This window comes from Protobothrops mucrosquamatus, unplaced genomic scaffold, assembly GCF_001527695.2.
Source record: "Protobothrops mucrosquamatus isolate PMUCROS unplaced genomic scaffold, P.Mucros_1.0 scaffold1401, whole genome shotgun sequence".
Taxonomy (NCBI): domain Eukaryota; kingdom Metazoa; phylum Chordata; class Lepidosauria; order Squamata; family Viperidae; genus Protobothrops; species Protobothrops mucrosquamatus.
Window position 1 is genome coordinate 89,314 of NW_015387586.1, and position 23,409 is coordinate 112,722.

The window sequence follows — 23,409 nt, forward strand, 5'->3', positions numbered from 1 at the left end:
ATTTCTCTTCATGACATCACTTCTGTCTCATTCTCAGGTTATTATGGACGCAGCTTGGAGTTATTTTAGTTGTTCTGCTGTTAAAGAGGTGTCTCCCTTTTTCTCCCTACATTAATCTTGTTGTATGAACAATGAAGATGCTGCTCACAATGATGTGTTTAGGAGTAGGGTTCTCTCGTGGACTGCTGAAGTCTGCTTTGGATGTGTCCTCCATGCCAATTTCTCCTTCTGTTGAGAGAGAGAGAGACACAGAGAGAAGGGGGGATGGCAAATCATCTCTCCTAAAAAACTGATGAATCCCATTGGCTGCAAGTCTCCCATGGCCAAAAAAAAAAAAAAAGATGGAAAAATGGAATGAAAATGTTACCTGACAAAATAGTTGCAAGCATTTGTGTGTTAGTTTGTTTGACATCGGTAGAACAATCTGCTACTTTATTCTTTCTCTGATATTTTCTTTTTGTGAAAAAGCATAGATACCAGCACTTAGAGGGCAATCAGATTCCTGAAACTTAGATCTTTATTAATGTGGGCGGAAATCATAGGGAAAAAAACCTGAAAGCTGAAACCCAGGAGGCAAGAAGACTTCAGTAAAATCCATTTCTCCAAAAGATTAAATGTTCAGTCAGCAGAATGAGAAAGCTTGCTCTTATTAGACAACAATAACATATAAGATGTGCATACTTCTAAATAATGCGTTGTTCTTAGAAAGTATAATTATATTTTTTTGTTTTTTGAGGCTGGGGTGGGGTTGAAACACAAATAAGCAAACAATATAACAATATAAGGGTAATTTTAACGATTGGCCTTTACGAATATTTTCTTTTAATTTGGTTTTAATATGGATATTTATTGTAATGTTGTTTTATAAGGCTGTTAGCCGCCCTGAGTCCGGTGAGGAGAAGGGCGGGATACAAATTAAATTATAAATAAATAAAATAAGACCATCCCAGGAAAGAGTTACGGTTAGGCAGTGCTTTTTTTGTAAAAAAAAAAAAAAAAAAAAGGTGCCGGAACTCACACACGTCATACAACCCGCCTTGCCTACCCTACAAGGTTCTATCAAAAAAAAGGTGCCGGGACTCCATTCTGGGCGTTCTATGACAAAAAAAGCCCTGAGGTTAGGTATCACCACCAATACAGTATGTGGTGTTGAGTGGAACAGGAAGAAAGTGAGATATTCTACCAATTATTGCTCTGAAATTGTCCCACTTTATATTTGTAAGTTAGCAATGTTGCCTAACTTACCACAACAAAGTGCCCAAAGGAGCACAAATCTTTCAAATGTTATAAATTGGTAATGGCTGCAGCATTTCCTTCCATCCCCCAAAAATAACTGGTTAAAATGTATTTCAGCCAAATGATATAAAACTACTAATCAGAAAGGCTTTTACTGGAATTAATTTTCACTTACTCATTTTGATGTTATAACCAGTCTAGTTCCCCCCCTCCCCATCTATTAAGTGTTTGTGTATATACATCTATGTGTTTTTCATTGTATTTGTCATGGTTGGTTTACAGTTTGATTCCCTGGAGAATGATTAATGTAGGGTAGTGATCATTCACTTTTCAGAAAATAGCAAATTCCATTGGCTCAGGAATTCTGGGAGTTGAAGTCCACGAGTCATAAAAGAGCCAAGGTTGCCTACCCCTGGTATAAACTCTCCTGCTCAAGCAGGAGGTTGGACTAGATGACCTCCAAAGTCCATTCCAACTCTATATTATTCTGTATTATAGAAGTAAGGGTGAGTCTGATGACCTTGAAAAGTTTTGTTCTCTCATATTCCTGGCCAGAAATTCCAACCAACCATTCTTGGATGGTTGATTTTCTCACCTTTCTGACATTAAAACAGAAATTATCCAATTCTCAAAGTCAGGACTCCTTAGTCATGATATTAGTCATGGTAGAGCTCTGTAAAAAGTCCCAAGCAAGGAATTTTCTCATTATGTTTTTCCTTTGGGTTTAATTTAAGATGGGGAGATTGCAGTACATTGGAGATGATAGTCCTGCCATGACTAATTGCAGATGATTGTGCAGAGAAAAGCAGGAAATCCACGCACACAGTTTTGGCCACTTCACAACCAAGTGCAAGAAAGTGACATTCCTCCCATCAAGACTTCTTCCCAAATCTTTTTATTCTGGGAAAGAACACTAAAGAGAAATTCTCTGTTATCAAACCGAATAGGGAATGAATGCAGGAGAATTTATCTTGTTGCCATCTATAAAAGTAGGATTTCTTAAGTGTCTGTCACACTTTCTCACCTTCGTTTGCAGAAGAAAGGAATGTGAGTGTTTTAAAAGTGGAAGTGCTATCTCACAAGAGGTGGAATAATGCCAGGAGAGTTTTACTTTTTTTCTTTTATCTCAGTTTCATTTGCTGTTCCAAACACCAACAGATTCTGAATCAGAAGTTCACACTCATCCTCATTCTTGATAAGTGAATGATTCAAGTAATCCATAATTAGCTTGCACAGGATTTGAAACAAACCAAAAAAACCCATTAATTCGGTGTTACCTATCTTTCTCCATCCTTTGTTTAACATTTAGTTTTTCAAATGTCAAGTCTCAGATTTCAGATACATGCCTATCAAGTGATTGCATGCTTGGCTGGCAACCAACTGTTTATTGCTTCCTTGGGGCAGGGGGGGCTACTTTCAGGTATCCAGTTGCAATGTTTACAATGGTTTTCTCAGTAAGTGGCAATTACATCAAGCCATATAATTTATAGCACATGTGGTCAAGCAAAACAACCTTTCTCTACCCAGTCACCTTCCAGGTCTGTTGAGATTGCAACATATGCTAGATAAGATTTATTTTGAATACACCAGAGAAGAGCATGAGGTTAAGAAAGAGTAACCTATGGAAAAATACACACTTTAAAAGCTATTTTTCATTGACATCTTAGCATGTTTGATTTTTTTGTGTGAAAGCAAAAAGTGCAAAGTACAAGGTGAACATTTCTCAAATGTTTAGATAAATCCTTCCTTCCTGTGCTGCTGTTGAAAATGGGATTTTTCTAGGCAGTGCACAACCAGCTTTTATAAAAGTTATCCGTAACTAGTTAAAAAGACTAATACATATAACTAAAATGTCTACAAAGGATCAAACCAGCTGTGAACAATAATTTGTCAGAATAATTGCCTAATAGCAGGAATTAAAATGTTGAGACTTAATTGGTATCTGAAATGAGATGGTTCCACATTAGAAGTTCTAATGACCCTTTTAGTGATGTTGGACAATTGTACAGTAGACAGTAACCTATTTCAACTATGTGGAATTTATTATTAATTTAATTTAATTATTTATTAAATTGGTTTGCTGCCCATATTGCTGCAAGGTGAATTGATGTTGTTGCACCAAGAAACGTCATTATGTGCGACAGTTGCCACATGGAAGAATTTACAACCAGTGCTACATTTGGTAGCCTTGATGTTGACAGTGTTCTTCACACTTGTGGCTTAAGTTTTGTTTTTTAGTTATACCAGTTGATCAGAGTATTATGACCCTATCTTTAAAAAAATCCCCTTCCACTTTTTACCTTGTTTTTCAAAGAAACCTCTAAATGCATATCCATCTTGATCTATTGATATTTTATACTTTTCAGAGGAAATGATTACTATTCAAAATGAAAAGTCCCCTTTTCCTTCAGAGGATAAATGGAAAGTATTCATACTGACAGGAAATTCAGGAACTCAAGCAAATGTCACTCTCTGGATATATGGAGACAAAGGTTCTGTTGGACCTATTATTCTTGGCAAGGACAACAGAGGACAACTGTTTCTACCAAGAACTGAAGATGCATTTCAGGTAACTAATGAAAGCTTGGCTGGATTTTTTTCCTACAAATTCATCTTTCTTTTGATGTGGAAAATACCTCCTCCAAACTTGCTGCTTGAAATAAATCTATCTAATGTATTTGTGTTCAGTATTAAATCAGTTCTCCATATAACAAATAGCAAAAGTATCCTTTTCCTTTCTTTTCCTTTCCTTTCCTTTCCTTTCCTTTCCTTTCCTTTCCTTTCCTTTCCTTTCCTTTCCTTTCCTTTCCTTCCCTTCCCTTCCCATCCCATCCCATCCCATCCCATCCCATCTCATTCTTTCCATGTTTACAAGAGCAGGGACAATCTAGAAACCAAGTGTTTAAGACAGTTAAACATTAAATTTTCTTCTATTCAAGTAGACTCTTGGTGACTTCATTGCATTATTCACTATAGAAATAATTGGCCACTGCTTTTCTCCTGGATGTTATTTGGTTTTTCTTAACTTCCCAGCCTAGCCTACCCAATTGACCTGAGGTTTTTCTTTCAAACTCAGAAATAGAAAAGGTGATGGATACTGAGATATTCAGCAGATTAATTTTTGAAAATAAAATGATAGAACCAAAGGGTTGGAAAGGAGCTTAAAAATCCCTGCCCAAGGTGGCAATTTGCCTACTGTCCTAATCGAAAGGTTGTCCACCCTTTGCTTGAAAACTTTCAGGGATGGAATGTCCACAGCTCCAGAAGGCAGGCTGTTTCACTGCAGAAAATCCTTTTTTTAAAATATCTCCTACTCATTTAAGTGAAAGCTTCCACTTGGTTCTTATCCTACACTTGGACACTAAGGAAAATAAACCCACACCCTCTTCCTTGAAGCAGTCTTTCAGTTATTGGAATGCTATAGTATAAGACATACTTCTAAGCTGGGTCTGGCTGTTTTCCAATATGTAAGGTAAATGGCTTCATTGTATGAACTGTATACTTTATTCTATGTTTTTCTAATGGATTGCAATATCTTGCATATTACAATTTATAGATGCACTTTATTTTGAGTCCTGCACTGAGGTCAATGGATTTTTATTTTCAGTGGGTTAGAATAGACTCAGTGTTGCTGGTCAATTATAAGCATGATTTTTCAAATTATGTTATTTTAAGCCTGGTATCTTTCATATTTGTTGGCCATGTAGACTGACAAATTCTGAGAGTTGCAGCCCTTCTTCTCTCCAAGTTGTGATCATTAAGTTATGAAAACTGTCTAATGGTTTGCTATAAGCATCAGATGCTGATGCTGATATACAATTTAGGTCAAGAAATTTTGAAATGTAAGCCACAGTATTTCAGTAAGTGGACAGGCAGATCTCATACTGCATAGGAAACATGTGAGTTGAAATTATGTTTGCCTTGAAAGGACAAGGTAAGCCAAAGCATTTAGTCATGGGGGAGAAAATCCTTGCCAGCTTACCTTATTTTACAGTGGTGAATAATTATACTGATGGAAAAAAGATAGAGTTACAATTTATTAAGAAAAGCTGATCTAGCAATTGCTAGAGGACAATCATGCAGCCTTTGGCTCATATTATTCAATATGCATTTGGAAGGAATGTAAGTACAGATAATTCCTGTACAGAATGTAATCTTTCTCCTCTTCAACATTTCAGATCATTGAGTTGCCACCTCCAAATTGTGAATTGCTATGCCCCTGCTACCATTAAAGAAGACAAACCATTCTGTGGTTTCCTATATCACAAGTCATTATTTGTTTAACCATAGTTTACTGAATATGCTACATTGAAACACAATAATCCATGGACAATGATTTACAAACTACAATGTCTGGGCCAATAGAAAGCACAAAGCTACCATACCCAACCTTTCTTGGAGAATTTTGAGAACCTGCTAGGAATACTTCACCAAATGACTGCCTTGGTGGAAACTGATTGAGCTTGACACCTGTACTTTGCAGCACTTTCTAATGAAGATAATTTGAATAGGGCTTTCTCATAAAATTGAATAAGTTCCTATTAAAAAGGATTAATGTTATATATTAAACATAAATCCCTTTTTAATTTACAAGAAACATCATAGATCTTTAAGCTTTCCAGAAAGGGAAAAAACTCTCCGACTTTTCTTGAGGCTTATTCAGTAAACTATATTTAAACAAACCAAACTTGTAGTTTGAAAAACATGAACTAGTTGATTTAAATCAATTAATTTTATATGCGAGGGACAGGAACTTATCCTGTTCTAGGTGAAGATTGTGGATAGGAACATGGTGTAGCTAGAAGTGTCTTCCGAGGGAAAAGGCAAACAGGAAACTTAGTTAAATGAGCATCAAGAGAGGAGTGAATGGACAGTACTAAGACATTGTGCAGCAGAGCTATCCACCATGTTTTTATTTAGAAAAACAATAATTTAAAAATCATTTTACAGAAGATATGCTTTTAAAGAGTTTCTTTTATAGTGCATGTGATACACAAAGCATGAAATGATTTATTTTTCAGGTTAAATAATGTAGTTATTTAATTTAATAGTTTAATTTCAAAAATAATTAGGATACATGAATTATAATAATAGTAAAACTACTTTCTGAAGTATGTTAATGACCCAGAATGCTCTCCATTTTTCTCTGAAGACTTGTACATTTATCTTAAACTTAGGTGGGTGTGGGGAGGAAAAATTGGTAAGAATCTAACTCACCACAGCCAACTCACCTTGGGACAACTCCCCATGGCCGATTCGCCATGGGACAACTCACCATGGGACAAAATTTACACGAATACTGAAAGAAATGGTGGAATAGAATCATCAAAGAAAGGATGTCAAAGGAGGGACAAAATGAAATGTGAATGACAAAAAGTTAAAATATTTTTTTAATTATTTTAAATAATTAAATTGAATTGATGAATTGTCCTAGTGAGTTGGCCTGTGGTGAGTTGGCTACGGTAAGTTGTTCTTGGCGAATCAACCGTGCAAGTCAACCATGACTAGTTGGCTAGTTGGTTCCTGGGTGGTTAGATAACTTATTCCTCATCACAGCATCTTCTGTTTTAAAACTCAATATTTATTACAGTGCAACATCATCTCCATTTGACAGATTTCCCCTTTAACAATTAGTCCTTCACCCCAATTCTCTGCATCTGATGAAGAATACTTAATATCCTGTTTTCCTGATTTTCATTTGTCTGAGCATATGAGAATTTAAGGCTTTCACAGCCTTTAACAGATTACATATTATTGTTCCTTCAAAATTTTGCTGCTTCACTCTCTTTGATTATCAGGAATCTTGAATTCAAGTTGCATTAGTTTATTGCAAGATGTGATAAGGGAATCAAAAAGAAGGAAAAGGAGGAAGGGGGCTTGAATTATCTAGGTCAAGTTGGGAGATGAACTTTTGAACATGAGTTGAATCAAGAATGCAAGCTTTAAGAATGGCTTCAATGCTTTCTGATCATATCATTGTCAAAATAGGTGTCTTGGCACGTTCCTTGGAATTATTAGCCTGAGAGGATTATCTTTGCTATCTGGCTAGTTCCTATAACAGATAACACACTGAACTAGGTGGGTTTCTAATTTGGTTAAAAACAAATCAGGTTAATGGGTTAGTGTCATGTATTAACTGAATCATTTTGCTTATATTACATATCCTAGTTAGCACCAAATCATAATATGATATGATGTGTGAATCTAGTCTCTGTATTAATAATAAATTATCTTAGCTCAATTAGTCAGCAATATTTTATTACATCTTTTCAATTACTCTGGTTCTTTAATCTCTGAACATACACTCTTCCTTCTGAACTCACTGATTTGTATGGTTTGAATATCAAGAGTGATATTCAAACTGATAGAGTGATAACATATCCTACCTGACTCTTTCAAGCTGTATCTTCAGAAGTGTAGCACCCGAAGTGCATTTTGTGGCATCCCACTTTGATATACTCAGAGCAGCAACATATGCCAAGTGTTATGCCACCCTGTAGGCTGTCATATCCATATAGGAATGAAACTGAACATAGTGACAAGGATTATCCTTATTCAAAGTATCAGAATAATTTACCTTGAATAATAGAGAAATATAGAAAATTACCTCAAATAGAGAGAGAAAGAGAGAGAGAGAATATTTGTTATTTTACATTATGTGGTTTGATATTTAATTTGCATTCATGTGATATGTCCAACATCTACTAAACAATTTCTCCATCACTGTCATATTCTTGGGGGGGAATCCCTAGTGAGACATGAACTATCAAAATAATTTGATTTCTATTAAAGTCTCTAGTTGAGCTGGTTTGTAGTATAGGCCTACATAGCTCTTTTTGTACTGAAGGAAACAATTCAAAGCGCACTGAAGATGTCCCCCCGAATGGAGACGAAACATTTGCAATCAAATCACCAAGCTCGGAGATCAAAACCAACAGGCCAACTACCAACCCGAGCTACTAATAGTCAAACACATCTCAATTCAATTCTTTATTTAAAGGCAATATGTGATTCCAATAGAAAATGTCTATGGAAATTCTCAGTCATCCAGGTCACGGTTGTCCCAAAGATGTTGTTCAAAAGGCAACTACACTTTCTTTTGTTTTTTTTCACTGAAAACATTTCACTTCTCATCCAAGAAGCTTCTTCAGTTCAGAATGCCCACTTGCCTTTTGAACAACACCTTTGGGATTCTAATAGAAAAGAAAACACCTAATTACCCTGCTATATATCATTTTTTTTAAAAAGATATTTTTCAAAATAAACGCATAAATAATAATACATGTGAAGCATAGCAAAGCATCTTCTCTAGCATGCTTTTGGACCCTACATGGGAGTCGCAGAATTTTTAAGAAAGAGTTGGGTGTCCATATTTGACCGCTATGCTTGGAAGTGTGCTCAGTTACCATTTGTGTTCATCACGATATTTTGGGAAAGAAAGGTAAACTTTCCCCTTACCCACAACATGTTCTTAGAATTCCTAATGAGTTCATTGCCTGCTGTGTACTAATTTCACTGCTACAACTATTGGGGTGGTTTATAAGGATATTGTCATTGCCCTAGATTACAAAATAATGATATGGAAGGATTGAAATATATTTAGACCTAGCAATCTAGCAATGTATATAACATAAACCAATAGCTCTGGTTGCTTATGTATTCTTTCCCATTAATTGATGTCATAAAAATCTTAAAGTGGAAAAGGCTGAAAGAGGACAAATTTCTGTTCATGTCAGAACAGTTGGTATAAAACTAATAAAATCTCATTGGTTTCCAAGGGATTAAAATGAGATTATTTTCATGAGATCCTTCAGATTATTTGGTATGAAACTGTGCTGCAAAGGGTTATTGAATTTATATTGTTATATAAAATGCACTGTATAGAGAACCAATAGAACGACAGAGATGGAACACAATGTTTCATGGATATTCTTACTTTTTTATTTAGAAACAGAAGCTTAGATGTGGAGAATGCTTTAAAATCAAAAACAAGTATCGAAAACTTTAGAAGCTATTTANAAGGTACTGACAAAAAGTCAGAGCCATTGTGGAGGGAGATCAATTAAGGCAAGAAATGTTGTATTACAAGCTCATTCTGCCACCTTGTCTTTATACATTTTATAAACTTCCCCACGTTCTCCCCTCCCTCAAAGTGGATTAGATGCCAGTACAAATAAAATCTAAATATTACAAATATATTAACACAGGCTGTATCTCAAGTTAAATTTCAAAATTTGTATAGATAATATATTTTAATACATTTCTTCTTAATTAGTTAATATTCTAATCAAACAATTTCTTAATTGATTCTACAGCTTTGTCTTCATAATGTTAAATTGACTGATCCTATGCCCATTTAATATTAGATTGTTATATATGTAGTGAAACATCCCTGAATCTCAATGACTGAACTAAATATAAATATTTCACTTTATGGCTGATTTAATGCATTAATAGATCAAGTAATCACATACAGATTGTGAAGAAAATGTGTGCTTAGCGCCATATATATGACTTCATGAAAAAACAATAATGATGATGTTACTGATCATATAAATAAATATTGGTGTATATATGTCTGTGTGCAGGTATGTATATATGCATACATGTGCATATATGTATAAATACAAATGCATATCTACATCCATATCAGATAGTACTTTATACAGTTGCATGGGTGGCTGGTCTTACTTCATAGAAAAGATACCAATTGCTTTGATGTTAGTAGAGATACAATGCTTTGCTCACTGTTGTGACCATGGAAACACATCACAGGGACATTTTGGGGTTTTTTTTCAGAAAGAAAGCACCTCTTCAAAGATCAACCCAGGGCTCCATATAAATTGCAGGACCTGCATGTGGCATGCTATGTTCATACCTCTTATCTTTTTATATAACATAACTATTTCTTTGTGACATGTTGTATATGTTTTTATTTCTGACTATTCAGGTTGAAATGAAAGATAATGGTAACATTTACAAAATCAGAATAGGCCACGATGGATCAAGTCAACATGCAGACTGGATGTTGGAAAAGGTCAGGTTCCTGGTATACTTTGCAATGTTTCTTATTCCTTGTCACTTAATATTATATGCTAGACCAGTTTCTCCATCTCATGGCCTCCTAATATGTTGGGAGCACCCTGTGCTAGGAATTCAGGAAGTTGATGTAGTACAACTAGAAGACAATAGGTTAGCTATTTAAACAGATAAATAGATACTTTTTCTTTTTAAACAAATGAGCAAGAGATTTTTTTTAAAAAAATAGCCCAGAATTATCTTGATGCAATATGAAATACTGTTCATCAAATTATATTATCATATAGGTGTAAGCCATTTGTTAAAGATCTATCTCTGCAAAACTGGCTTGGAGCCTCAATGGGGCAATATCACATTAGAGGTGGTTGATGGATTAGAACATCTCACATGCGCATCCTGCTCCCCACCTTCTCATCTTTTAACTGCAATTTTATTTTTGATTGTAATTCTATTTTACTGGTTTTAGAAATATTTATATTTTATTGTTTACAGCTTTTAGTGTTGTACATAAAAGGTACTGACAAAAAGTCAGAGGCATCGTGGAGGGGGATCAAATGAGTTGCTTTGAGGTGAAATGAGTGGCAAATAAATCTAATAAAGAGAGAAATAACAAACAAATAAATATCCACACAGGTAGGGACTTTCTAAAACAAGTTCATGATCGAAATCTCATTTTAATAATACATTCATCTAGATCAGACATGTCAAACTCGCAACGTCAGGTGACATCGCGCGATGTATCGGAGCTTTTTCCCCATTGCCGGCAATGGGGTGGGTGCGGTTTCATCGTGACGTGTCCGGCCCACAGTCTGGCAGTTTGACACCTCTGATTTAGATTATCTTCTACCTCTTAACTTGGCAATAATTATTTTTCTTGTCAATATATGTAGGTTGACAAAAAGGGGTGCATTAAGATAATGACTGGTTTTTGATCTTCTCTAAAAGTTAGGACATGTCACAGAACGCTTCAGTACTAGCCATGCCAGCTGGGTTGGCGGCCCAATGGGAAAGGGAGGGACAGGCACTTTTTTGCACGCATGCACACACACACGTAAATGTGGCTCCGTGTGTGTGTGTGTGTGCGCGAGTGGGGCCGTGAGCATGTACACTCTGCAAATGGGGCTGCTAGCACTAGTGCACGGCTCCTAGCACTGGCAAGAGGCTCGCGGCTCTCCTAGCACCAGTAAGAGATTCACGGCTCAGCTAGCACCAGCACAAAGGCAAGGAGTGAGCGTGCGCATGCACTGGCCAGCCACTTATGCGGCCTGGTGGCCAAGAGGCCACGCCCCGGTAGTGGGGCGTGGCCCATAGGTTGGAAGCCTCTGCTATAGTACAGTATGTGGAGGCCCATAAGTTTCCCACTTTAGTTCTAAAGAGCTTTTACCTCAGTGCAATCATGATCCCATTCTATTGTCTTTTGCTCACAAGTAAGTTGATTATTTCATTAGAATACATGTATTTGCTCTGCAATACAGCTATTGGAGAAGTAGAAGTAGATTGGTGTCTTACTTGATTCCTATGCAGAGTTGTGTTTTATTCTGATAGCTTGATTTACAAGGAGGTACTCCAATAGCAATAGTTGCTACTCAAGGACTTATAATGTTAGAAATAGAACACTCAAAATGGAAATGAAAATATTTCAGTCCAACTGTCATTATTTCAGAGATTCTTTTATTTTTATTTTTCTATTTTGTTGATTCATTTTTCTTTATCATCTGAGTCCAAGGTTCATAAGTATGGTTTCTGGATTTGAAAGGATGACCTTCATTCAATGAAACAAGTAACTTACTGGAAATCCATAGGGGGTTTTTCTGGCAATGTAGCTATTTTGTGTATATCAGCAAAGGGAGATGGGCTAATAAGCACAAAGCATTAGAACATAAAGTGATCAGATAAATTTCTGAAAAAGTCTTTCATCAAACTGAAAATGTTCAGTTTCAAAATTCTGTTTAAAGAAGTGAAATCAGGTACTGCTTTCTGAAGCTAACTATAAGAAAGAGGTATGACTAAGTTATTGGCTATCCTAAGTTTTAATTTTACTTTCTTTTACTAATTGTGCTGCAATTGTGGCAAGACTTGGGAGTAAAAACCAGCCCCTCAGATTTATGCAAATGTTTCCTGTTCTTTCTTTGATAGGTAACATTACAACATCTGAAAACTGGTAGAATTTTGACGTTTCCAGCAAACAAATTGCTGTCCTGGAATGAAGGGAATGGAAATACTGTGTGTGAACTTTCTGTTGCAGAAAATGGAAGAAGCCTTTATCCAAGTAATCAACCTATTTTCTATCTAGGAAGTCCAACAAGTCAAGATAGTGGCTGCATAATTGAAGTCCTGCTCCTTTTATATATTAATCACATATACAACACACTTAAAAAAGATGCAGGTCTTCAATAATGAAATCATAGCTGCTCTCTTTATTTTTTTAAATATCCTTTCCCGTCCCCAGTCAATCCTGCTTTTGATAAAGAAGTGTAAATATGTGAAAAGGAACACAGTGTATTGTCCTATACTGAGTTAGCTTTGTTTTGTTTTGTTCTAAAAATCATTTTAAACCACTGTTGCTGGCCAAAGCTTACTAAAGTTCTTACCAGAGTTCCCAGGCATACATCTACAGATTAGGCATTGAATCTGAACCTTCTTTTGCCAGTCAGTGTTCTCTACAATCACTGCCAGATTATAATTTATGCAAAAATCTTGCTTTCATGGAAGAGATTAGATTCCACTTACCTGGAATAAGGCCCATTTTATTTGAAGGGAATTAGTTTTGAATAGAGAGTTATAGAACTGCTGTTTTAAATGGATTGAAATAATCTGGATCCTGTTCTTTACACTCTGTGGAAATGAATGTGGAAAGAGTGGTGGTTACCAGTTGGGACCCTCTTTCCTCTATGACCCCCAAAAAGTTGTGCTTTAGGCACCTTTTAAGAGTTCCTTTTTCTATGTTGGCTTTGCCTAGCTTTTAAAGTCTGTTTCTTCCCCCATGATTTGTTCCTTGCCTTTAATGGATTGTTTACATTCTGCTTTCAGATCATTTTTTTCCTCTTGTTTTATATCATATTTGATCACATTGTAAGCCACTTTTGTATTTTTTTAAAATGAAAAGAAATAGGGGGATGAGCTTTTTTGAAGGAAAAAGACCCCCACATTTGTTTTTCTTTAGAACTAATATGCTTCACTTCTTCTTCAGTGCTTCTTCTCCATGTAGTGTGTTCCTCTCCACTTCTAATGCAAAGCCATTTTGATATTTTCCTTTTGATACTTCGTCTGGTAGTTCCAATGGTTGGAAAAGTCTTCTTCACATTTATATCTTCCATATTCTAACCCTTTCAGTCAGATAGAGATAGCACCAAGAGAGGTGCCTGCACATGTATAGCACATGCTCCAGTGTCTCTTCTGGTTAATGCAACTACCCAGTTGAATCCCCTCCACTCCACAGTGAATCAAGTGTGTATGAAGTCAATTGCCTTATCAAAGTCAGTTATGGCTACTTCAACACATGGATTTGGTACAAGCCATGGTGATGTCTTATATGTCTTAACATGATGAAAATGTAAATTTTGGGTGCATAAAAATGGTGCCATTTGTGTGATGAAACCATGACACATGTGACATCACTCTCCTCCTTCGACTCCATGCAGTTCATATACCTCTAATTTAAAATAACAATCATGAAACTTTATGTTAAACAAATGCTGTATTTAACAGCAATCGAAATAGTTAAATCTAACATGAAAAATTGTTTGTATTGTATACATTTAAGTCATTAATGTATTTTGGGCTATGATTCTCTTTCCCTAGTTGTGAATTATCAGGTTTACGTATCTACTGGGCATCTGGAACACGCAGAAACTGCTTCTTCCATTTATCTGTGCATATATGGAGAAAGAGGAGATTCTGGTTTGAGACTTCTTGCTAAATCAGACCAACCTATAAAATTTCAGAGAGGAATGGTAAGTATGCTTAAATAATACATTCATAATACATAAACTATTTATCTGTAAGTTAATTATAGAAAAACTAAATGTGATTTTAATGCAGAACATTACATCAATTTTGAAGGAAATGGAATCAAACTTCAGACTTTAAGTCACCATTCAATTTACCTATATCTTATTACATCTTATAATATATTCTGTTCTGTACAATATCCCTATCCAAATCTATTTATGTCTAAATATCCTGTTTTCATAATGAAAAATTATGCCTTCTCCCAACTACCACTATTAATAATAAAAAACAGGATTCTAAAAATATATTAAAAAAAGAAATGTTACAGCAATAAAAAAGAAAGGAAACATACAAAAATCTTTGGACAAGGCTTTTTATTTTAGATGCTTAAATGAGGACATGTGAATTATGGAAATGTGTTGGATACCAGATGGCCATACTTTTGACATTAAAATAAATTGATTGCTTGATTATTGACTATATTCTTCTTGTGGTGTTAAAGTTTATTGGAAAATATTATGTACAGAGACTTATCCGAATGTTACATAGTTGTCCCCTTAATTACTAAAGTACTTCTAGTTCAAAAGATATGCAGAATAATGCTACTAAGTGACAATTTATCATTTTAATTGCACCATTTGATGCCCTTTCTGATGTTAAATCCTTGGTCCTTTTTTTTCATTCCTAATACTTATACTAAAGCAGAGGTCTCCAACCTTTCTGGGTTCACAGCCCGGAGGGAAGAAAAGTAGCTTCCAAATTGGTGCATGCATGCGCATGCACACAAATGAGGCCACACACACTGGTGTGTCACTAGCGGCCCCGTTCGCGCATGCAGCATGCACTGGTGCCATGGACATGTGCAAACAGGCCACACACACCTGCCTGGCCCCATTCACGCATGCACAAATGGGCCATGCACACCACCCAGGGCTAGTGGCCCCATTTGCACCCATGTGCATGCATCCACAAATGGGATCGCAGGTGCTAGTGCAAGTGGGGGGAGAGTGTGAGCACGCATGCGCGCACTGGCCAGCCATTTCCATGGCCCACGGGCCAAGAGCCCACAGTCCAGTCATGGCCCATGGCCCATAGATTGGGATCCCTGTACTAAAGCATTACATTTTTATCAGTGTATGATTTTGGTTCTAGCAAGGGTTCTAAATAGCTACTTGACAGTAAGTATGTTTTGTCCCACTTGCAGTAACTATTGTATTGTTCATTATTGATCATAATTACTGTTCTACCTTATGTATATCACATTATATAAATTGTAACATTTCAATAAGCCAGTTGTAAGGATATTTTCCATATTAACTAGAAGCTAGAGCACCTGAATTTCAGTTATTTTAATATAGTTAACTTGAACTGCCTTTACCAGAGATTTTGATGGCTTGATTATGATTGGGGAACAACAAATATTTTAGGATAAGTCAACTAATTGAGGAGAGATCTATAAAGACCCTGAGCACCAAATTAGATGATGGTTTTCTTATTGCATTATACTATACTTCCTTTGCTATGCCATGGGATATTGTGTGAATTTATTCATTGTTATTTTTAAACCATGGATTGCTGCTTAATATAATATTAATTAATAATGTAATATCAATAATACCAATAAAATAATACTTCATTGTGATTTGTCAGCCTAATCTACAAGCCACAGTCTACTAGTCAAAGGCTGCACTTCCTACTTTTATTATATTTTATTTGATGCCATCCCATTTTATTTTATTAGTTATTTGATTTTGATTTTGTGCCATGTCACTTCAAATGGCTCACAAGTCACCACATAGTATATTTTTTTACTTATTTATTAGATTTTTAATCCTGCATTTGTTACTTTATAAGTAACTCATGTTAGTGAAGATACCCAATACTCTTCCTATTTTCTCCACTCTGTGAGGTGAGTTCAGCTGAGAAAGAGTAACTGGCCCAAAGGCACCCAGTTGACTTTCATGTTTAAGGCGGGACTAGAACTCACAGTCTCCTGGTTTCTAGACTAGCACCTTAACTACTGCACCAAACTGGCTCTCTATAGTATAGTAATAAACAAAAGAAAAGGAAAAAATGAATAAGATGGTCAAAAGACAGCCCAGAATATTGCACCAAGCCACCCTAGTCCAAGGCTAATTTATCTCTAAATCCTTGATTTAAGCTTGTTTTACCCCAAACTATTTCATGTCTGGCTTTACTTTCTCCAATTTGATGTACACTTCATGTTCCTCTGCAACTAAGTGTCCAAAGAGTTGAGTTGGCCATGTTAAATTCATTGCCATTTTCACACCAATATTGCTCTAGTCCTAACTTATCAAGCTATTGGTAAAAGCTAATTTATACTTCTACTGTTACTCAGTACTGCTGGAAATAAATTGACATTTCAAGTCAATGAAAACATTTCAGTTTCTTTAGAAGGAGCCCCCCTAGCTAGGAATTCTCCAAAAGTAACCCCAATAAATCTGAAGGCAGAGAGGTAGGAAAGATGGATTTCCTAAACACTATTCAACACTGAGCTTATGATAAATCATTGCTTATTATTGTCTGAATTAATGTCTCTTCTAGATTGACATGTTTGAAATACAAGCTGTGTCACTTGAAAATCTACAGAAAGTGCTGCTGTGCTGCAAAAGTGATAATCAGTTGCAGGACTGGTACTGCGAGAAAATAATCATCAGAGAATCTGGGAAAAACTCGGAAAATATTTTCATCTGTGAAAGGTTGTATTTGATTTTAAAAGAAATTTGCCAAACAATTCTTGATTACTAAACTGGCAATATCATGTCTTTATGTTGCCAATAATATAATTCCCTTGATTTTAATCTCTATTTCTTGCAATGACACAAGAAATAGCATCAGCAAAAAAAAAAAAAAAGCATCCAAACTTGATTCATTGGAATGACGAAATCACTGATGATGAGAAACATTTTGCTTTCCTGTTAGATACTGTGGTTGGGCTCAACTCATACAAATAACAAACCACTCTTACAGAGAGAATACCCAAGTTGTACTTCCAAACTCAAAGGAAGCTCACTCTGTTTATTTCCTGTCTCCCTTAATACTGCCTCCCCCTGTAATTCTCTCTCTCTTTTTTTTGTCTCCCCGAGATATCTAGTTGCAGGATTTCATAACTTTCTAGAACCTTTCTAGAACCTAGAAAACAGGGGTAACTGTATCTGGTTGAAGGTTTAACTATTAGCACTCCTGCTTTCATTAACTAGTGTACCATCTAATGCCCAAAAGTAAAGAGTTCTTGTGTCTTTAACAGTTGTCTAATAGTGGGAATATGAACAGATATAGAATATAGAAAATAATCCTTTCTTCTGCTTCCTGATACCATTTCATATTCTCATTCCAAGCCAAATTCCTACATCTGTTACATCACCCAGTGTTGATATTGTAATATCAACTTAGTTTTAAATGAGCAATAATTCCTTTATTTTAGAATTATAATGATATACAAAGTAATATTCCATCTCCTGTTAGTTCCCTGATTCTTTGTGTAATATTGGCCAGGTGGTTCATGGTTTAAGGGATTGTTTAAGAGAGCTTTAATGGCAATCAGACTCTTGTCAGACTTTATTCCTATGTTTTTTGGTCTTGAACTGAGAGAAGGAAGTTTTCTTGTAGTTGTTGGGAGAAGCATAGGTTCCATGTTGCTTGGATTAGGCTGAATTCCTACTTCTTCCATCTGCATCTTGAATTGCTGAGACTTTTCAAAAGACACGTGTCCTTTTGATGGGTCTGAAGTTTTGATATCATAAGAGCCTGGTGGTGGGGCACAAGTTGGTACCTCATTGAAGTGCTTGATCGGAGTCTTCAGAAACGACATAATCAGCCCACAATTTCCCACACCCAGAACGAACAGAACAAATTCAAAAATTCTTACAATATTTTCTAAATGTGTACCTGTCTTAAATCGTGTGGGTAGATATTTTTGAATACCAGAATTGAACCATACATCTCTTCCTCTTTTGTATGTGTGCTTTTTAAAATACTAATAGCAATAAGTATTCCACTCAAAGTCCAGGGATGAACAAACCTAAAGAACTCTTAATGGTCCATCAGGATTTATCAACTTAGAAAGGAGGGTGGATTTTTTTTTTTTGGTAGAAGGCAATATTTCACAACCCAATGCCTTTCATATGACAGCAGTGACTAAGGAAGATATAATTTTAGAATTTGCTAAGGCAAACCCCAAGGGGTAGTTTTCTATTGCAAAAATGCAGCCAGTCTTTCAACATGAGCTTACCATCCCCTAGTAAATGATCACCCATTTCTTTTTTCATCTTCTGCATACAGTGAAAGACCCAGTCTTTTTTCTAAAATGGAATGCGAAATCTTAGTCTTGTTTTCCACTTCCCAATCTATAGATGGGTATTTTTTTTCTCACTTTGAAAAAGCCTGACTTAAATATAACTGCTTAGTATTTTGAACATCTATTTCTTTTGCTTTATTTTTAGATTCCTAGGGTATTTTTGTTTTAGTTCTGTTGTGAAAAATAAATACAATATTTATCTAAATAATTATGATAGTAGAGTGATACCTTTATTAAGATCAATCAAATTAACATGTGTTGACAAACTCATTGTGTTGAGTTTTCAGTTCTCCAGTGCTATTTATCAGGAAGGTTAGTATAAAAACAAACCTTGCTAATTTAGTTTCTCCTAATAAAACTTTTTAATAAACATCTTTGCTGTCTTCCATCTCTACTTCTCCTTCTCTGATGTTGTTTGAACTGGTCATTTCACCTGCTGTATAATATGACCATATCTCTATAGCAGACATAATTCTTTGCGCTTCCTGCTTTCTTTTGCAATGGGTCTTGACTGGTGCTGTTTCCTTCCCCTACCCTTTTTGTGAAGATGATGCCTATATGTTTTACATTATGCAAGTCCACATGAAATATCTCTGCATAGGAACCTGTATTAATCCCAGGTGTACGTACCTTAAACCAGACTTTAGCAATCGTGAGGGAAAAAACCCTTAAACCTCATGATCTTCTGAAAAAAAAATCAAATTTCTACTTGCCAACTCATGTGATTAAAACATATAATCCTCCCTTTTTTGCAAAATTTATAATTTTCATTATTTTTCTTTATTGAAATTAATACCTTACCTTTGTACAATTGAATGATTACAGCATGATACTGTCAACTATTTTGTATAGATATATTTTATTACCACATGTTAAAAGCTTTGCAGAACATTAAAGAATTATTATCTTGTAAGTATTCCTACTGAAAAAGTCACCCTAATTGGATTAATGTTAGACATGGAAAGGAATAATAAACAAATTATATTTTCTTATCCCTTCATTCTTTCCTTCCTTCCTTCCTTCCATTCATTCTTTCTTCTCTTTTTCAGATGGCTGCCATATATGTCTCAAGGAATAATCCATTCAGAAGTAGAGCTCTTTGTCCAGGGTAAATTATATAAACTGAATTTGGAGGGAAATTGAATTTTTAAATACAATCTTATTATGGGCCTAGCACTATTGAATTACTATTGAGCAAACATATTGGACTGTCCTGTAAATCAGTTGCATATAAATTGGTCAATCATGAAAACCAGATACAGACATAATGATCAGGATTTGCTGAATTTGTAACTCCCAATTCTCCATACTACCATAAGGCTTCCAAATCTGGAGTTAGAGGGAGGCCTTCAGTAAGGAATTTATTTTCTGTATAATATTTGGATATTTGCAGCTCTGATCAAGTACAGCAGACCTATCTTACAGTGAGTTTGGGGCAGAGTACAGTGATTATAGGTTCATCCTTGTACAATTTTGCCAGTTTCATGTTAAGATGCTTCATTATTTTTGTCCTCATGAAGTTTCTTTCAACTTGTCACCAGTTTACCTCAGATTTAGTCTCAAATAAAGCTTCTCACGTTTATAGCAATATTTCTCCTCTTCTTACAACAGACTATAATCCTTGCAGTACAAATGATCTACAGTGCCTTTGTAGAAATTATGGTGATGCCACAGTCAGGGACTGGGTTCTACCCAGCTCCCATTGATTTCATGAGGCTGCTGTGGACCTTCCAACCTTCTGGCTCCTGATTTCAGGGTCATTCTGCTTTTGGAAGCAGGAGAGTTCAATTCTTTCAAACTACTCCTGAACCAAATAACTATTTATCCTAACTCTTCCTCACACCATTGCTAAACTTGACAGTTGGTTGCTAAGACTCAAAGGGGAAGGGGAGATTCCCTTGTTTTTCTTAACAGAGGGATCTATGAGGTTGGAGGCTGGCAGCTATATAACCACACACACACACACACACATGTCTTATCTTGCCGCTCTGCCAAGCCCCAGGCAGCCCTGTGCTTGATCCACAGATGGTGCTGCCTTGTAAAGCATGCTTTAGCAGGCAAAAATCATCCCTATCCCCACATGGATATCAGTGGGGAGTGACATCTGTCTGGTATAGCAGCAGCTGCATGGAATGGTATGAAATTTCTGCTCAGTAAAACAGTTAAGCACATCCTTCTTCTCCCATGCATCATTTGGCTCAGGACCAGGTTCTGACAGGTAGTCTACTCATCTGTCAAAACCAGCTTCTTCTTTTAAGGGAGCAATTGGTGTTTATTTTTCTAAGCAACAGATGATGCCAGAGAAACCCACTAATCACTTCCCTTAAGTTGTCCTACTCCACGAATAAAATTATTTTTATTTTGTTGATGCAAATAAAATTAGTATTATTATGTTGTTGTGCATTAACTGTGTGAGAATGGCATGGGGCAGCTCCAAGTATGTTGGTATTCTTTTCATCCGTCTCATGGATTGAAGGAAAAAACATTAACACAGACAGGAGGAGCAGTCCTGCAAATTATTCAAAGAACAATAGAAAGATGGTTGCTTTTAGATTTTTTCAAGTGTAGCAAGCTGGTTTGTGTAAGATATTTTTTTCTTCTTCTGCAGGAGCAGAAGAGTTAATATTAACTTAGCACCTCTTCCCTCCTTTCGCATTTTATTGTAACCTGACAACTCTATTATTAACTGCACTGCTGTTTTATTTTTGGCAGAAATGCAAATAAATCATCATTCGAAAATGGAAGAGAAAGAAAATGGTAAACTGTTCCGTTGCTTTTTCTTTTAATCAAGTTTAGAGCTGAACTGAAATATGTGGGGGTGTAGGTTCCGTGAACATCTTTGCCTCCTTTTAACAGACACATTTTCTGGGAGGGAGGAACATTATGGAGAGCAATAAAGGCACTCATATAATATCTCTCTTTCTCCACAATACTTGTTAAGAAAGAAATTCCTGCTTTTATTTTGAATTATTTCTCTTTCATTATCATCTATCCAAACATGTTAACTATTCACAAAGGCAAGCTGTATTGAAGCCACTTTTTCTTTATTCTGGCAATGTGACTTTGGTCTCTTCCTGATGAGATTTCTCTTTGATTGGTATCTTATCATTAGTTAAGTGTAAAGAGGGAAAATGTGGTTTATAGCAAATTATGCAGCCATCCACAAATGGTGAACAACATAATTTAAAAGAATCAGAGGGTGTGAAGATTTTGCATACAAGAGGGATGAAAATTTATGATCCAGTTAATTTGGACCCTTTAACTATGACCAATAAAATATTATTCCTGCATGGTTCCTAAACAGAACAATACTTATTGTTTAATTATCAAAAAACATTTTGAAAATGTGTATTCCAATCAAATATCTGATGCAAGTAGATTCTGATTGATACATTGCTAAACATCATACTTGAAGATTAGTATTTTCTAAATGTATAGAAACATTTAGATTTTTTTAAATGTATAGAAAAATATATTCATAATGCCATTCAAAATATAAACACTAACACACATTTGAAAATAATTTTAATCATGGTTCTTACTTTTTGAATGCAAATTGTAAATGAAGGAACATATTTGAGAACATGGAGGGTTACTTAGAAATTTGGTCTCAGTCAATTCTAGTTAGAGTCAACTACTTCTATAGCACACAGTGGGGGAATCATGTGAGGATGTGCCTTTTGCTATATAAAAAAATACTTCTAATTTCTAGTATTAGTTTGCCTATTATAGTAGTCTGATATTATAGTGATAGTTTCCTAGATGATAGAGGGAAGTACCTCTTCTACCCCAATTAAAGCTATCAGTACCAGAAAATGATTGGGATATTATACTATCAACCATACATGTGTATATTTATTAATAAGTCATTTGGTATCATTTTGAATCCTACAATAGCCTTCAAAGTGGCTTACAGGTTAAATCATTAATATATTTTTATCCATATATTGACAGTATGAAAGAATGTGAGATAAGCTACTAAAATCTTTAATTACATGACATTTTAAAATGGATATCCTTTTTTTCAAATATGTTCTGAATTTGATCACACAATTCTGTGCATGTTCTCTAAGAATAAAATCCTCTTTCTACTATTTGGTAGAGATTACTTTCAGGTAAATCTACATTAGATAGCATTTTGATTGACCTTTGTGTCATGTAATTCTATCTGCTCTTAAAACATTATCAAAGCATAACCTTAGTTTAAAATATTTTACCATCCAGCCACCTGATCCCTGAGCACCTGCTTTTTCTTTTAAGCATTCGATTGTTCCCGTTTCCTAGGCTTAGTGATGCATTGTTTGCAATAAAGCTGGTACTGCACAGCTCTCCAGGCACCGGGTAGTTACTGAGATAAAACTGCTCTGTCAGTGGAACTCATTTTAATTTTGTTTACCTGCAGGAGAAGATTGGAAAATCACTATAGTCACTGGAGGTTTTGAAACAGCTGGCACAACAGCAACTGTGTCCCTTTATGTTTACGGAGATAACAAGGCTTTGGGTCCTCTTATACTGGGATCTGGAAAACACCAGCTGTTTAATCCCAACAGTACAGATACATTCCAGGTACAATATGACTTCATATAAACAATGAAGAGTAGCTGAGTTATTCAAAACAGGTTTATTCTAAGGTGAATAAGTGACAGACATTTATAATGCTTCTATTGTAATGATTTCAGTTCATATTTCATTGTCTCAGTGGTTCATCAAAATAACATGTAGCATTCCTGGAAGAACTGAGTGATTGCATATTCATGGCACCAATCATACTAAGATTAATTACTAAGAAGATGGCAGGAGTCTGGGAAGATATTAAACTATAACTATATATCAACTTTTCTTTTCCTTTCTGATGCATATACTGC

At 35.5% G+C, this 23,409-nt stretch overlaps 1 protein-coding gene across 1 annotated transcript in view; it reads left to right on the forward strand.

The window, feature by feature from the left end:
- Nucleotides 1–23,409, forward strand: part of LOC107292677 (lipoxygenase homology domain-containing protein 1) — a gene marked incomplete in the record, with an annotated part of 170,360 nt that overhangs the window by 45,462 nt on the left and 101,489 nt on the right. The window contains 8 exon segments of the mRNA XM_029285202.1: nucleotides 3,603–3,805; nucleotides 10,187–10,273; nucleotides 12,412–12,544; nucleotides 14,077–14,228; nucleotides 16,792–16,946; nucleotides 19,594–19,652; nucleotides 21,257–21,301; nucleotides 22,947–23,110. Of these exon segments, the coding sequence (XP_029141035.1) occupies nucleotides 3,603–3,805; nucleotides 10,187–10,273; nucleotides 12,412–12,544; nucleotides 14,077–14,228; nucleotides 16,792–16,946; nucleotides 19,594–19,652; nucleotides 21,257–21,301; nucleotides 22,947–23,110 (998 nt within the window).